This window comes from Curcuma longa, chromosome 11 (assembly GCF_044706935.1).
Source record: "Curcuma longa cultivar G26 ecotype Majalengka, Jawa Barat chromosome 11, ITB_CL_G26_1.1, whole genome shotgun sequence".
Classification (NCBI taxonomy): domain Eukaryota; kingdom Viridiplantae; phylum Streptophyta; class Magnoliopsida; order Zingiberales; family Zingiberaceae; genus Curcuma; species Curcuma longa.
This window is the reverse complement of record NC_133871.1, coordinates 21,488,902-21,505,201: the sequence shown is the minus strand read 5'-3', so window position 1 is coordinate 21,505,201 and position 16,300 is coordinate 21,488,902. Positions and strand designations below refer to the sequence as shown.

Sequence of the window (16,300 nt, the reverse complement as noted above, 5' to 3'; positions counted from 1 at the left end):
GCTGGAACATTCTTGTTATTAGGAAAGGTAATTAGGACACTCATCATTATAATGAATTGACATTCTGGTGATTCGCTTATAACAATTCTGATTTTTACTGTGTTGTTGACTCCTCCTGTATGTTTTTTAGATAGTGGGCTCTTCTGTGCATGTACCTAGATAATAACCTTAGTGGTCTGGCAAGTGCAATTGTTGGTTAGTTGGTCTGGCGAATGCAATTGTTGGTTTGTTGCTGACCTTGGACTTCTCTCATTTTTACAGCAACACTGGATTCAATAGCACCAACAGGACATGTTGCAGTTGCTGATTTGCAGGAGGAGATCTACCAAAAGGTTTGTAACAAATGGAATTTCACTTTTTCCTTCTTTGCTGACCGTTTGCTCCTTAACTTATCCATTATCATTGAGTTCATTTGTGCATATTTTATGTTGAAGTTGTCTACTTAGTTCTAGTTTCTTTTTTCTTTTCATTTTATTTTTCAAGAAGATTTGATTGTCAAATTGTAAGAGAAAATTCAATGGCATAGCAAAGTATATGGACCTAGAAGGCGCAATAGTTGTGGTATCTTTATTAGTCAAGCTATATGGAGCATGGATGCTTCAGGTAGTTTAAATTAGTCTTTCTCAAAATTTGTTCTTCGTCTCATACTATTGATTATGTAGATATGTTGTATATTTACACTTAAATCTTCCATAAGGCTTCAAAATATGCTTACTTTCAAATTCACTTATGCTATATAAAATATGTTTCCAATACTTCAACTGATCTATTAGTTCATCACATGAATTCATGAAGGCAAAATGTTATGTTTTTTGTGATGGTAGTATTTGTACATTTTTTTAATTACACAACTATCAGGGTTTTGATACATAAATTATTGAGTTTTTGCTAATTGACATGCTGTCAAACATTACCATCTGCTGGCAAGTGTATATCAAGCCATCTCGTTTATTTGTCTTTTTTCTATGCATATGACTTTGAAAGATGATTGATCTATTTTTTAATTGAACAAGTTGAATCGATTAGGCTACAGTTTTTAAGGAGTAAATGTTGGGGGGACATTAAAAGGAAGGCAACAAATATAAATGGTGATTTTTTACTAACCATATGACTATCTAGATCTGGTTCGCAGAACAAGTTTTTGTTAATAACCCCCAACACTTGTCGATGCTGACATATGGCTATACATGATAAGCTGTGTTTTGTTTTTAACATATTGCTTGTTCCAAATTATCTATTTCATCACCCTTTTTACTAACCTTATGACATTAGCTAGATCTTGCCGGTAGCATTATATCTTTGTTAAATAATCCCTAATAGTTGTGAATTGTGATATATGACTTGTTGTAATAAGTTAAGTTTGTTTTTGGCAGCTTCCTTGTTTCAAATTATTTATTGAATAGGGCATAATGGGAATCCATAGAAAATCAAATACTCCATCCAGATTTACTTTCTCTAAATTGGCATTCTAAAGCCCGATCATATACTTGCTATTTACATAATTACTTTGTGTTTTGACTCATGACATTGCTATGCCTAATGTACACAAACCTACATGGCTATGCATGCTTCCATTAGTGTCAGCAGAATCAAACTTACTGATGAAATTATTTATTCATTGATTGTTGAAGGTTACCAATATATTCTTCATTTGTGGCAGATTAGGTCCATGAAAGTTCTCTACTATGCCGACCTGAATGAGCTTCACCAACGAATTTCTCTGAAGTTGCGGCAGGTAATCATCCTGTTGGTTCTTGAGATACTTGCTCCTACTTTAATAGCAAATAAATTCAACTTTTCTGATATCACTTGGCTTTGTGCTTTGTCTTGTATTTTGAGTTTCAGAATGATGCTCTGACATCAGCAAAGGCAGCAGAACAATTTGAGAAAATGAAAGGTTTTAAGATGATGTTAGAACGCACATTGCAAATATTGCTGATATCCAAAGCTAATATCAGTCCAAGCATGAAGGATAAAATTCCTTTGTATGAGAAGCAAATTCAAAATATTCTAGCTTCAAATAAGAAAAAAGGAATCCCTTCACAGGCACCTGGACAGCAACAATTTCAGCATCCTAGGAGCCATTCTCAATTAGTGCAACAGCAGCAACAAACTCAAATTTCTCAATTGCAACAACATGACAACTATGCAAATCAGCAAAATAATATTCAGGGTTCTTCAAATTCAATGCAGACACCTGCTGTGCAAAACATTCAACATGGTTCTGTGCCATTATCTGCACATTTCGGTGTTACATCTCAGCAGAAAATCTCAAATGCATTACAAACTGGTTCTACAGTTGATCCTGTCCAAGGAAATTCTTTTAGTTCATTGCAGCAGGGAGCAATTGCTCCTATGCAGCAAGGTGGTCTGGTTATGCCAATTGCTCCTATGCAGCGATCAAGTTCTAATGTGATACAACTGCAGCATTTCAAACAGGAGCAGCAGCATCTGATGTCAAATCCACAGCTAAAGCAACAATTACAACAACGACATGTGCAACAACATTTGCTGCAGCAACAACAAAAGAAGCAACTACTTCAAGCCCAACAGCCTCTGCAGCAACATGTGCAGCAGCAACAACAAAAACAACATCAAACCTCACAGATGCCATTGCACCAAATGCAACAGCTCCATCAATCAAATGAAGTCAGTGACTTGAAGTTGAGACAAGCACCTGGCATTAAGCCAGGCCTTTATCAACAACATTACTCAACTACTCAAAGACATGGCTATTATCAAGTGAAACCAGGTGCTGCTTTCCCAATTTCATCGCCTCAAAATTCTCAAGCCTCATCTCCTCAAGTTTCTCATAATTCTTCTCCTCAAATTGACCAGCACACTCTGCTATCATCTCAAATAAAATCTGGAACACCTTTACAGTCAGCTAACTCACCTTTTGTCCCATCTCCATCCACTCCTTAGCTGGAACATCCCTACTATCAGGAAATGTAATTAGGACACTCATCATAACAATAAATTGACATTTGACATTCTGGTGATTCGCTTATAACAATTCTGATTTTTACTGTGTTGTTGACTTCTGTATGTTTTTGAGATAGTGGGTTCTTCTGTGCATGTACCTAGATAATAACCTTAGTGGTCTGGCGAGTGCAATTGTTGGTTAGTTGCTGACCTTGAACTTCTCTCATTTTTACAGCAACACTGGATTCAATAGCACCAACAGGACATGTTGCAATTGCTGATTTGCAAGAGGAGATCTACCAAAAGGTTTGTAACAAATGAAATTTCACTTTTTTCTTCTGTTGCTGACCTTTTGCTCCTTAACTTATCCATTATCATTGAGTTCATTTGTTATAGTATGCTTATTTGAAGTTGAAGTTGTCTACTAAGTTCTAGTTTCTTTTTTCTTTTCATTTTATTTTTCAAGAAGATTTGATTGTGAAATTGTAAGAGAAAATTCAATGGCATAGCAAAGTATATGCACCTGAAGGTGCAAAATAGTTGTGGTATCTTTATTAATCAAGCTGTATGGAGCATGGATGCTTCAAAATGATCCATGACCTTGTCTTTGGTGGAATACAGCAATGCTCCTGGAAATACATTGTTAGATAGCTTAAATTAGTCTTTCTGAAAATTTGTACTTACTCTGATACTATTGATTATGTAAATATGTTACATATTTACACTTAAATCTTCCAAAAATCTTGAAAATATGCTTACTTTCAAATTCACTTATGCTATATAAAATATATTTCCAATACTTCAACTTACCTAATAGTTCATCACATGAATTCATGAAGGCAAAATGTTATATTTTTTGTTATGGTAGTATTTGTATATATATATATATATATTTTAATTACACAACTATCTGGGTTTTGATACATAAATTATTGAGTTTTTGCCAATTGGCATGCTGTCAAACATTACTATTTGCTGGCAAATGTATAACAAGCCATCTTGATTATTTTGTCCCTTTTCTGTGCGTATGGCTTTGAAAGACGATTGATCTATTTTTGAATTGAACAAGTTGAATCGATTAGGCTACAGTTTTGAGGAGTAAATGGAAGGGGAGATCAAAAGGAAGGCAACAAACATAAATGACCATTTTTTACTAACCATATGACTATCTAGATCTGGTTGGCAGAACAAATTTTTGTTAAATAACCCCCAACACTTGTTGATGTTGATATATGGCTTTTCATGATAAGCTGTGTTTTGTTTTTAACAATTGCTTGTTCCAAATTATCTATTTCATCACCCTTTTTACTGACCTTATGACATTAGCTAGATCTTGTTGGTAGCATTATATCTTTGCTAAATAATCCCTAATTGTTGTGAATTGTGCTATATGGCTTGTTGCAATAAGTTAAGTTTGTTTTTAGCAGCTTCCTTGTTTCAAATTATTTATTGAATAGGGTATAGGAATGGGAATCTATAGAAAATCAAATACTCCATCCAGATTTACTTTCTCTAAATTGGCATTCTAAAGTCCTATCATATACTTGCTATTTACATAATTACTTTGTGTTTTGATTCATGACATTGCTATGCCTAACATACACAAACCTACACGGATATGCATGCTTCCATTACAGTGTCAGCATAAATCAAGCTTACTGATGAAATTATTTATTCATTGATTGTTGAGGGTAACCCATATATTCTTCATTTGTGGCAGATTAGGTCCATGAAAGATCTCTACTATGCTGACCTGAATGAGCTTCACCAACGAATTTGTCTGAAGTTACAGCAGGTAATTATCCTATTGGTTCTTGAGATACTTGCACCTACTTTAATCAGAAGTAAGCAAATAAATCCAACTTTTCTGATATCACTTTGCTTTGTGCTTTGTCTTGTATTTTGAGTTTCAGAATGATGCTCTGCCATCAGCAAAGGCAGAAGAACAATTTGAGAAAATGAAAGGGGCCTCCTTAAACGACGACCCCTCGCCTCCTAACACTGATGAATTCGTAGGCAAGCGGAGAGTAGAGCTCTATGATCTCGACTACGACATCTTCCGCAGGGCCACCCCTAGAGCTCGAGGGGCACTGCCACTCACGGCGAAGTCACCGGCGAAGGAGAGTGGTTGGACCCGTTTAAGACGCGAATTCGCGAGCAAGGGTTTGAAGGAACTAACGAAAGCTGTGTTGGAGCGCAGGGTTTTTGACGACGAGGGCCTGCAGGTAAGCGATACAGTTCCATCTCCAGGATCTTTCTCTATGGAGTCAAGCGCCACGCCATCATCGTCTACTGCCGACACTGCTTCAATTCTCTCTACCTTCTCGCCAAATTCCTCCTCTTCTTCTGATTGGTACAATTTGTCGCCACCAAGCTCAGAATTATATAGGATTCGCCAACCTGAACCGAACTCGGATTTGCAGTCATCTGTTACTGGGAATGTAAAGTGGATGGGCTCAAGAACTTTAGTTGAACGTAGAGGAGATAATGCTCCTCTGGTTCTGTCACCATCATCTGTTGATGCCTCCGGGAGGCTTTCTTCAACAGAATTAGTAATGGATTGGTGCCCATCTCCTCCATTTATTTCAGAAGTGGAAGAAGACCAAGAAGCATTAGATATAGGACAACTCTCTTTGGATGCTTCGGACCAAGATGTCTCTGCAGAGGATGCACCTTCTGCTGCTGATGAGGATACTCAATTAATTCATCCAGTTCTTTTCAGGTGGCCTGATATGGATAAAGTGGATGCGCACCATGGAGTTCTTAACTCTGACTCAGTGTTCTTATTGCTAGCATCAGAATCAAAAGCAGGTTCTAGGAAGCCGATGATAAAAATATATGTTTGGCTAGGAAGAAATAGTAGGCAGCCTGTACACGTTGATAGAATTGGCACCAAGTTTATCGAGCTCATGGGTATTCCATTGGATACTACTATACAGGTATGTTATATTTTTCTTTTGCCATACTAAATTGGCTTCTTGGACCTATATGCTAAATCGTAATGGTATTCTTACTAGAAATCATTCTCAGTTCTCTATTTAGGAAATATAGAATTTATAATGATCTTTTAAACTCTTGAGATGAATTTGAGTGAAACAACATCTAATGCTTTAGCAGTGTTTAGACACCTTATATCCTTTTGTTTTTAATTAAGAAAGATCTCTGTTAGAAAATCTATTTCGAATCATAAACTATTTCTGTAATTCTATTTATAATTGACAAAGAGAAGATTTTTTTTTAGCAAGACAATGGTGTATGATTGAATAAACTATAGCATTTCTTATCTCCTTTTAATAGTCATCGAAAGGTTTGTAATATGTCAAGATTTTTCTCAGTCTTGAGCTAGTTTTCTACGTCTTAAAGTTTATTCACACTTGTCTATAGGCTGAGTGTTATTTATTAACTTAACTAGATGAAAACTTGCTAAGCTAAAATCACAAGGAACATTTTGTCATTTCCTCAAAGCAGTACATGATTATACTTCATATCCAATCATCATTGTGAATTTTCTGTGTTTCATGTCCTTACTTATGGTTTATGCTTAAATATTTTTTTTTGTCAGATTTGGGTTTGTAAAGGAGTAAAAAAAAAATACTAATGTTGAATTATGGGAAAAATACTAATGTTGAATTATGGGATTATACATATCATAAAGTTTCATAAAAGTTTCTAGGCCACTTAGTTGTTTACCATTGTCATTGTACACATTGTTGTCTTTTCCTGTGGTTGAAGTTGCACTGATGCCCTACGAAAGCCCAGAGCTTTATCCAGTTTTATTATACTGTGAGTTCTTCATAGGTATCACTTAGACACATTAAAAGTTCATAATTTCTATTGTTTTCTGCTACCAGTATTCGAAGTGTAAGGCTTTAGTAGCACCTGATGGATACATCAATTCCTCCTCTATCACATCTGACTTTGGATCAATCATCCAATTCCTCAGTTGAGTATGGCTTGTTAAATAAGTAGCATGTCATGGTTACTTTGTGTAATCCATGGAAATCCTGATGATTACTGCTAAACCTCACGCCACTATTTTTTTTTTTTTATCATACTGTATCATTCTGTGTATTTGTTAAGAGCCATTGCAATCAATGCCCTTCAACCACTTGAGAAGAATTCTATTGAGTTCCTTGTTCGAATATGTGATAGAGAGTCAAGTTTTATCCTTTAGATTACTTCGAAAGAAAGGAGAAAGGAGGAGGTGGAAAGGAGGGACAAGGGGAGAGGAGGAAGCTATCAGATTGATTACTTGGTGATGAAATGAAAAAATTACCCTGTTGTTGATCCATCACCTTCTCTTCCAAATTTATCTCCTTTTGTCACTTCTTGGAAACCATTTGACCTCCTTACAACCTTTTGCAAGCACAATATCCACATTATCGCCAACATCCTTCACCTCCACACCATCATTTATGGCCATAGAGTTCATTGCCCTCGACTTCCTCAACTCTAGAAGGTCCATATCCTCAGTGATGAGCGCCATATTGGGCCATGGAGGCAAAGGGCATTATGACCCTTTGCCGTTTAGGTGATTCTTTCTGCCATTTTGCTTATATTTGGGTCAAAGCAAAATCAGCCTAAATCCTTTATGCATGTTAGTGTTTCTATAAAAAAAAATGAGAATCAAAATACTAGTTATTCCTCTAAGATGTCGTTTCCGTATTACTTGATTGCATAAGTCTTCGAACTGTGCATGCCTTTTTTTCTTTTTGAAAAACATCATTTATAGTCTCGATCATGCTATGAGACTCAGTAATAGGAACTCTTCAAGTAACTTCCAATATGAATGAAGAAATTCTTTCTTCTACAGCCAATCTCTAGGAAAATTTCTTACAAGAAATAAAGAGAGAGAAAGAGCAATAATGGAGTTAGTGGATCTAATTCTTATTCTCGTTGCCAATTCACCATTACTCTTTATGATGGGTCTGAAAGAGTAAGTATGCTGAGACAGAAAGGGGCATCCGTATTCTCCCTTCCTCTGGAATCAGAATTTCTCCTCCTAAATAACCATATATTAGTCTATAGTTGGGAAAGTTAAACAATTAGAGTTGAAGGTGTGAGGGATAAAAGGAGATAAAGTAAAATTCTATTTGATATAGTTACTAAATATAATTAAAGGATTTAAATAACTTGGCCATTTACTAAGTGGATTAGTAGAATTTATTTAGACAAGCTTAAATAGGAACTTGGCTCCATGTAGGAGATGTCTTTGTAATTGTTGAAGATTTTACTATGTCATTGAAAAAAAATGACTCAAAAAAGTTAAATAAATATTAATCTTTGTATCTTGTCAAATGGCAACAACAACTATCTAAGTCGGTCATAAAATGCAGTAGAACAATTCATAATATATTTTTGACATGAATTTTGAAAAAGGAAAAAAGAATTTTTTTTCTTTTTTGATGAAAAATAGATGACAACAAAAGATCTTAATCTCATTTTAACAATTCTGAATCTGCAAAAACAATGTTTGTTAATGCAAGTATTGCTTTAGAAAAACACAAGTTTGCTTTTCAGATGTAGAGTATAGATCTTGTAAGATTTTATAACTAACAAGTTTCTACTTCCTACAAAGTAAATGAGCAGAAATAGTTAGCATTTTTTAACTCAGAAAGGAAACTCGAACAAGTAGAAAGGAAAATAGAAAATATGTTGTTTGCTTATCAACCCAAAAAAATTATATGAGAGAGATAATGTAAACCCCTTGGTGATAAGCAAAGTTTATTTTAATGATTTTTTATTTCGTCTTAGAAGTCTAATTTTTTTTAATGTCTTTTGAGAATTTAAAATCGTCAAGATACCCTCTAAAGTTTTTGAACTCTATTAGGCTAAATTTATCTAATTGAATATGTGCATATAGTTCTTAAATATTAATGACAAGGAGTTTTTTACTTGGTATTCACTGATAATTGAAAGTAAATATGTATCAAAATCGTATTGGCACAACACAATATGATATTGAAACTTTATTGTTCCAGAAAAAATAGAAACTCCAATGTTGCTTGAATAGGTAGATTTTTGAAGTTAACCTCTTTGAATTCTTAGCCTAAGTCTATTATGAATTTTATATAGTTGATTCTTGATATAATTGGAGTATACTTTCAATTGGTCTTTATTTTAGGTTGTTCTATGGTTTGATGAGTTCTTGTCCTGGCCTGTCTAGGTTGGCTTGAAACACTACCAAAATTTATTAGCAACTTCAATGAGTTATGTTATTCCAGTTAAAATTATCTTCTATTGTAAGGTATTATGAATAAAGGATTGTGAGAAAAGCTAAATTAATGATAGCAAAAGGTTTTAGTTCACTAGAGTAAAGAATTTAAGCTTAGTATTATTAAATGTAGCAAAGTACACCCTTGTATAAAAACAAAGGAGATATACAAAATTGTGTGAATTATAGGGGCATTAAGCTAATGAGTCATACCATAAAATTTTGAGAAAATATGATAGGAAAAAAATTAAGGAAGAAGACCAATGTGACCAAAAATCAATTCGGATTCATGTCTGAAAGGTCGATAATGAAAGTTATATACCTTCTTAGACAACTGATTGGGAAGTTTAAGAAAAGAAGCAAGACTAAATATGTTTATTGACCTAGAAAAAACTTGTGACAGAATCCGAGGAAAATTATGTGGAGAATTACAAAAAGGAAAGATGTTGGGGTAGTGTATATTGAGCCAATTAAGGATATGCATAATGACGTAATGACAAGAGTGAAAATTCCAAGTGGATTATATTTCCTATAAAAATAGGGTTATATCAAATATCAACTTTACATCCATATTATTTTACACTGGTTATGGATGAACTCACTGGACATATCCAAAATAAGTTACCATGGTGTTTGTTGTTTGCAAATAATATTATTTTGGCCGATGAGACTTGAGAAATGAAAATATTAGATAGGAAGTTAGAGTTGCACTTATTGAGGGAAAACTTCAACATACGTGTTTAAAATGGTATAAACATATACTTGAGCGAACAATAAATGCTCCAGTTAGATGATGTAAGACTGTGATAAATACACATATTAATCGAGAAAGAGAGAGATAAAAAAAGATTTATTTAACAACGATAAAATATGATAAAATTTATTTAAATATAGAGGATGATATGATAGGGGATCGACCCTAATAATGTAGGAAGATCCATATAGCCGACCCTAATAAAAGCTTTATTGTTGTATTATTAGATGTAGTAAGACGATTATTAAGTTAATAGATAACGAGTTACCTGTAACTGAGAGCTTTAAGTATCTATGATTGTTTTTACAAAAGAATAGATGGTTTGATAGAGATGTTTTACATAGTATTCAAGCATGATAGTTAAAATGAAGGAGGATGTTAGGCATTCTTTGTAATCGTAAGATATCTCTAAAACTTAAAAGGAATTTTTAAAAAATGACGGTTAGACTTGTTATGTTATATGGAGTTGCATATTGGTTTATGAAGTGAGCACATAAGCAAAGATGAGAGTCACAAAAATGAGAATGTTAAGGTGAATGTGCAGACATACGAGAATGAACAAGATAATTACTGAGAACATCAAAGAGAGAGTCAGAGTTGTACTTATTAAGAGAAAACTCCGAAAGACATATTTAATATGATATGGATTTGTGCTTAGGTATCCAATAAATGTTTCAGTTAGGCGATGTGAGACAATAACAAATATGCACATTAATAAAGGAAGAGGGAGATCAAAGAAAATTTTGTTAGCAATGATAAAATTCATTTAAATATATTTGAGGATATAATAGAGGATTGAGTTCAACGATTTAGGGGGATCCATACAGTCGATCCCAATTAGTAGGATAAATACTTAGTAGTAGTAGTAGTTGTTGTTGTTGTTGTTGTATTCCTTTTCTTTTCTTGTGATTTCTGTTTGTAGTAGATGTTGTACTAGATTCAAAATTACTTTCATAGGATCCCAAAAGATGAATGCTCCACTTTACGCTAAGCTATGGCCAAAAATTCATTAGTCCTCGTACTGAATCCTAGTTAATTATAATGATCCTTCACTTTAGGCTCCATTTGTATGCTGGAAATACTTTATTTGTATAAAATATTTTATGGAGAAAACCTTTTTTCGTGTTTGACATGGATTTTTTTTTCCTTTAAGTCAAATTGGTTGAGCAAGTAAGGTCAATCGAGTGACACAAGCTAGGTGCCTTGTTTGGCTCGCTCGATTAGCTTGGCATGACCACTTGCTCAATCCAACTGGCTTGCCCAAGATTGATCCTGATTGATTGATTCGTTTGGATCCCACTTGGACTGCACACATGAAAACAAGGCAGACATTGTAGGTCAGCGATGCTTTGTTGGGTTACATGCTGCTGGAGGGATCTTCTGCCACAGTGTATTGCAAAGGTGTCCTCTTTTGCAGCTGTAGGCATTGCTGGAGCGCGAAACTGATGATACTAAGAAGGCAGAGAGAAAATGTTTGCTTGCTCCTAGTAGAGATGTTTCGGGAGAAATGGAGCCTTGCATGCTCTTCATGGTTGAAGGGCAGAGCGATTATCAATTATTCAACCTCAGGAATAGATGATGACACATATGGAGGGTTATGAGGTCCTTGTGGGGTGCTGCTCTTCATGATGGGAGGCAGATGTTGCAGCAAGCAGGTATGCATGCTGAAGTATCAGAGGGGAAAAGGGTTGGGGCTCATGATGGCAGTTACATGGGTTGCTAGAGGGGTTAAGGAAGCCTCTTTTGCTTGCAGATCACAAGAGTGGTTGGTGACGAAGGGGAAAACTCAAATAGAGCATAAATATTAAACCAAATTGAGCTTTGATATAATTGATGCAACCAAAGTGAGAAGATGATAAACCCATCTGCCTCAGCTGACGTATATCATGGAATTGCGTGCCTCAATCAATGTCTTACAAGAATAAATAATCATAGAGAATTCAAGTTTCATTATGTTGTAAGATAATGCATTCTGGTCTTTTTTAAAGTCTCAACTATGACTCAATCTTGGAAGCAAATAAACTTAACCCTGGAAACAATAATCAATTCCTAAAATAACTTATCCTAAGATATAAAGAATCCTATTTTGTTGTGACTACTTATAAATAAATAAATTCAAAGTTTTGAAAAATTAAACATCATGGTTCAAAAGTTTCAGTCTCATTTTTATTTACCACATTATTATGCCTGCTTTTAGTTGTTCCTTTTGGCACTGTGTGAATACTTCCAAGTGTCGAGTATCTAAATATGCAGCCATTCTTGGCATCTAAGAAAATTTTCCAACTTCTAGAGAAATAAATGGATAGATAATAATTGCTGAAGGTAACTGATGATTGTGAGGACATTTTATACAATCTAGCAGATTCAACCTTTCTTTGGTTAGAAAACTTTCAAAAAGATAATAAGTATATTGCTGTGCCTTTCAAATGGTTTTCACAATCATATTTATTGGTTGCAAACTAGAATAGGACTGAATTGTGCCATTGCAGGTGCATAGTTTTCCAAATCATATAAATTGGTTCTAAAGCTAAACGGAGCTCAAAAGGTAGATCAGTAGTGCACTTATATATATATATATATATATATATATATATATATATATATATATATATATATGGGCGAGACCAAATTTGGCATAATAATTGCTTATCTAGACAATCTGAGTGTTTTATATTGATGCAAAATATTGTAGTTGGCTGAAACATGGGCAAAGATATCTTTGATTTACCCTTCATTTCTTCCTCAGGTTCCTTCCATTTATTGTCAGTTAGTTTTACCTTTTCTTTCTCAGGTTTCTTTTTTCAGGTTCCTTGATTTATTGTGATGTTCCTTGGTCCTTCTGCACCTTCATGCCTTTGTAGATTGTTAACGAAATCGACTACAATTCTGACTCTTCAAACAATTTTCAGTTTCTATAACTAGATAGGCTCAATGGTGTTTGCAAAATTTGCCCTTGTTTTTTTCCTTTATAGGAAATTCGGGTGACAAGATTTCCATTGTGATTCCCAAGGTTAAACCATCCCTGAAAGAGTGAAGGTTTATGTTTTATTTATTGGCGAACTCAGCCTTCTGAAGAACTTGTGCCATAACATGCGTAAGAGCTCGTGACAAGTTATACAAAGGACTTTCCTCCTTTTCCTTGTTAATTGTCATTTTGATTGAATCTTAATCTGAATAATATCATTTAAACATCCTAATATATTCTCTCAAGTCTTATCGAACCCTCATTTTTGAACTCTATATATTCTCCTTGCTTTTATCATCAATTTATGGTTGATATATTAACGTGGCAGTGGATGGATCTCTTGTCCATCTAATTAGTTATGAAGAAGGAACACAAGAGTTCTTTTTCTGAAACGGATTTATTACAAGCTTACTTGCCTTTTACCCAAGCTGTGCTGTGATGATTTACAGATTACTTACATGTTTACTTGCCTGTGACATGTATAATCTGCTATAACAAACAAAACTCTCGTGAAGTTTGTTGGAAGGGTCCCTTGAGGACTTGCTAATAACTTCCGAAGTTTTGTTCTACAATAAGTACATTCTTATTAATTTGCGGGTCTCCTAAAACTTGACAATAATTGTGTTGTCTTCACAGGTAATTAGAGAGGGCGAGGAGCCAGAACAGTTCTTAAATCACCTATTCTCTTTCCACCAAGCTAAGGAAGGCATTCACTGAAGACGCAGACAATGTGTAGGTGAACCTTCTTGGCAAGCATTAGCAATTCATAATTCCTGATGGAAGATGTGCATAATGTTTTTTAGCGATTTAATTCATTAGGAAAACTGTATAACATAGAGCATCTAGTATAATCAGCCATCACCATAATGTGAATGGAGCTGGACGCTAGAAATTATGGGAAATAGTGTTTAGGTGAAAATAGCCTCTCTGCTCTCTAGTTTCTCTCAACAGTTGCCATTTTTCAGGTTTATTTTGCATTTGACTAATTTGTCACTCCTGTATATACTTGCTTCATGAGAATGACAAGCACAAAAGGTTCAAATGGCCATTTTAAACATACACATACTGTTCCAAACTTGGATTGTACCCTACACTAGGCCTATTCTAAGAAGGCCACGGGCCATAACCAATTTGGTTCGAGGCCATGCCTAATAGTGTTGGGCATGCCGAGCATGATCCTATCAGAGCACAATTACTCATGTTGAGCCGCCTAACCTATTTGACATCTCTAATTGAATCATACCTGCATTAGTGTGTGTATTTTAATAAAATCTTGCAAGTTATATATCTACTACTATTGGTTTTATGTTCAAGAAAGATATCACTGTTAATAATGTGTAATGTATGGTTGTTTAACCTTTAAAAAGATATCACTGTTGGAATAAAAATCTATAGAGGCCTCTAGAGAGAATCATTTGGAGCCTTCATCATAACCACATCCATCCCTTCATGATGTTGATCTCATTCATACATGCAATGTGACAGGTAAAACGTGGGCATTTGAGTTGAGCGATTAAGATGAAGGCTTCATGTGATTCTCCACATAAATCATCCATGTAGAATCTCCGAATAAGCGAGTATACTTCTGTGAATGCTTCGATAACAACTCTTAAGCATATAGACTTTCTGTTTCTATTGCAACTCTTAAGCATATATTGACGTGCCATGTCTAACCAATGACCCTAAATAAGGTCAATCTTGCATCGTTCATTTACCGGACCTGGAAAATAGAATCACAGTTAGCTTGCCTAACGATGATTGGGTTGGTCACAATGTCGATGATGTTGCACAAATGAAACATCGATAAGCTATGGCATGAGCTACCTGTTTCACATTAGACATTGGGGCACCTGTACATCATTGAGGGTCTAAGTTTGGGCATCAATGCCGAGAAAGATCAACAGTTTTGATCCACAAGGGCAGCATTTGCAAAAACTCTATTGTAATCAGGTGACAACATTTTCTGTCCTAAAGACGGGAAATCTATCAAATGGCCAAACATGCCTTAAAACATTTAAGAACCGATAATGAGTTTGTTTAAACATGGGTTTGAAGTATATAAATTATTTTTTTCACTCGACTAAGATGTTTTCATGTATAGGCTTATTTGGATGTCTTGAACAGTAGACACAAGCAGTCTTAACTCAAGAAGTAAACCGATAAGTAATCAGGTAGAAATCTTGCACGAGTTTATAAATCCTTCAAAGGTTTAACGGGTAATGAGTCAGAAGATCATCAAAAGTGACATTTTCTAATTGTTTGACAAATTCTAATCGTATGCATCATCAAAGTTGACTTTTAAAAGTCTTTCGACAAGGTGACCTGGAATAACTTCTTTTTGTTCCAGTTGACTGCACCTAAATAACTTGCCTACGCATTCGTCTCTCTATGATGATCCAATATGCTGATGACACATTAATGTTGGATCCAATATTGACAAAAAGCCCTGATACGAAGTCAACTAAGAACTAGTCTTTCTTTCCCTTCAAGTGCAAAAAGATATCAAGACTGAGTTCAGATATCCAATATTATAAGCATCCAAAATTCTTATTTGATACGTTTGCCACCAGAAGTCAAGTCAACTGAGTTGTAAAGTACCTTCAAAGACACCCCTTATCGTTTAAGGTTTGAAGTGTCACCTTCACCTGATGAGACAACTTCCACGGGGAAAAAAAACAGAGGACGGAAACCATAAGCATTTAATTAAGTGATCTGCAAAGGCTCATCTCTGGGTCTAGGTGGCTGGCTGATGTGACCTGGACCAGACTGAGAATGGGCTGCAGTTTTTGGACAACTCTCAGATGATCAAAGCCTCATCACCATTTTTAAGGGTTAAATTGAATGGATTAGGTGAAGTTTTTGAGGCCCAGGCAGAGAACCAATGATAGGGCAGGCAGTACTGGCCTGTGCTCAACTTGCCAAACCAGTGTGCATGTCAAGCAGAGTTGAGATTGAAAAACTCAGTGCTGGACTGGTGAAAATGGATAAGAACAAGATGAGGGCAATGGTTCCTTTGAGAAGTGAGTGAGGAAGAAGTGAGATGAATTTGAGAATTGGGAGGGGAAGTGTGGTTGGTGGAGGAACAAACCACACCAGCTTGGACCAGTTGGCATCCAACCATCATGTGCCTGAGGCTTTCAATTACAGTGAGGCATGGGCATATCCTTCTTCCTTCTTGATTGGTTTGGGATGAGAGCAACAGTTTCAAGGACCATTGTGGCCTCAAAATCTCATGTAATTTGTTGGTGGTGTCCTTCAGTGTTATTTGATATGGACCTAAATCACACATCCATCACATTTGATACTTTTCTGATAGATCACTGCTCGACTAATGTCGACATTTCTTGGAGCATCCTAATCGATTCGGCATACACTTCATGTTGTCAGCTATGAACCATTTCGATTTTGATCTAGCTCTTTGAAAGGACACTGATCCCTTGCT

General features: G+C 35.3%; 1 protein-coding gene across 1 annotated transcript; it reads left to right on the top strand.

Moving 5' to 3' along the window:
* Nucleotides 1-43: 43 nt before the first annotated feature.
* LOC141837331 (uncharacterized) lies at nucleotides 44-15,036 on the top strand. The gene is made up of 8 exons (XM_074724755.1): nucleotides 44-332; nucleotides 1,661-1,735; nucleotides 1,846-2,752; nucleotides 3,161-3,231; nucleotides 4,646-4,720; nucleotides 4,839-5,864; nucleotides 13,495-13,594; nucleotides 14,344-15,036. Exons 2-7 carry the CDS (start codon nucleotides 1,670-1,672, stop codon nucleotides 13,573-13,575), a joined length of 2,226 nt encoding a protein of 741 aa, XP_074580856.1. The 5' UTR covers nucleotides 44-332; nucleotides 1,661-1,669; the 3' UTR covers nucleotides 13,576-13,594; nucleotides 14,344-15,036.
* Nucleotides 15,037-16,300: the final 1,264 nt, after the last annotated feature.